The 1,574-nt window shown below is 48.6% G+C and overlaps 1 protein-coding gene across 4 annotated transcripts in view; it reads right to left on the minus strand.

The window, feature by feature from the left end:
- Positions 1-303: 303 nt before the first annotated feature.
- AMPD3 (adenosine monophosphate deaminase 3) overlaps positions 304-1,574 on the minus strand; it is a 61,038-nt gene continuing 59,767 nt past the window's right edge. For all 4 annotated transcript variants that reach the window (XM_040327971.1, XM_040327972.1, XM_040327973.1 and 1 more), the window contains exon 15: positions 304-1,259. In XM_040327971.1, the coding sequence (XP_040183905.1) occupies positions 1,086-1,259 (174 nt within the window). In that variant the 3' untranslated portion in view covers positions 304-1,085. The remainder of the gene's footprint in view (positions 1,260-1,574) is intronic.

Here is a 1,574-nt window from a genome sequence, read left to right on the forward strand (position 1 = left end):
CAATGTAAGGAACATTCTTCCCACTGATCACCAATGTAAGGGACATTCTTCCCACTGATCACCAATGTAAGGGACATTCTTCCCACTGATCACCAATGTAAGGGACATTCTTCCTACTGATCACCAATGTAAGGGACATTCTTCCCACTGATCACCAATGTAAGGAACATTCTTCCCACTGATCACCAATGTAAGGAACATTCTTCTCACTGATCATCAATGTAAGGGACATTCTTCTCACTGATCACCAATGTAAGGGACATTCTTCCCACTGATCACCAATGTAAGGGACATTCTTCTCACTGACCACCAATTTTTTTTTTTTTTTAGCAAGGGTTCCTGGAGACCTGGAAGTGATGTTAAGGTTCAGAAAGGCTGCTACAGAGTGATACTTTAGTCTCCTGGGGTTGCCAACGTCACATCCAAGATGGCGGCACCCAACAGCAGTCTCAGGGGATATCTAGACAAGGGAGGCTTATACAGGTAAATAACATGTAGCATACATAACGTGGCAGAGGACGGAAGGTGGAGGAGGTCTGGAGGAGGACTTCTATCTTCTCCTGAATTCTGGGGGGGGGGGCCTGCATGCTACCTGCCCTGGATCATAGTCTTGCATTATGGTCTGGACAAACTGGCCACCATCACCATACCAACAAATGATGCCGTGCATCCTGGTCCTAGAATGTCATTGGTTGTGATGGGGGTGGTTGACGCCCAACTCATGGTGCTAATCCAGGACCAACTGGGTCCCTTGCTTGCGGCACCCCTGGAGAACCCGGACGGCACCCTGGTTGAGAAACACCGGGCTGGAAGTTGAAATGCAAAAAAAAACTAATATTTTATTAACATTAAATTGCAAAATGGCATGCGCAGAAACGACACGTTGCCTCGGCATTCCTGTATTAAGTCCTCAGTGACTTAGCCGTGGTTACCTTTCCATAGATGATAAATGTAATAAATATTTCAACACTGATACATTGTACACTACGAGGGGGATAAGCGCTTGTGCTGTGCGGTGCGGAAGGTAAACGCCAGACGTCCATTCTTGTCGTCACAGTTTAATAGTCACACGGGGGGCTCACTGCTCATTGCCCCCAGGGGAGGTGCGCCGTGTTCATAGCGTCTGTTAAGAAGCTGAGCTCGTTACATAATGTCTCGTATCGGAAAGCCATACGGATCTGGGCCACGTTGGTGCGGCTGATGTTGTTCCCTTCCGGACCCTCCTTCAAGTAATTGGCTCCCAGGAAATGCTTCTTCTCCTGTGTGGGGGAATTAGAGGGAACAATTAGGGCCTCATTTATTAAAGTATCTTTACAAATGAAATCCAGCTAAGGGAGCCATTGTGTGTGCACACCTTCTGCGCCCATAATGAAGGGTTCCCACCATCTCTGTGCCAAGTTCCCAGGTCTGTACACCTGCTGTGCCCATAATGAAGGGTTCCCACCATCCCTGTGCCAAGTTCCCGGGTCTGTACACCTGCTGTGCCCATAATGAAGGGTTCCCACCATCCCTGTGCTGAGTTCCCGGGTCTGTACACCTGCTGTGCCCATAATGAAGGGTTCCCACCATCCCTG

Source organism: Rana temporaria, chromosome 11, assembly GCF_905171775.1.
Source record: "Rana temporaria chromosome 11, aRanTem1.1, whole genome shotgun sequence".
Lineage (NCBI taxonomy): Eukaryota > Metazoa > Chordata > Amphibia > Anura > Ranidae > Rana > Rana temporaria.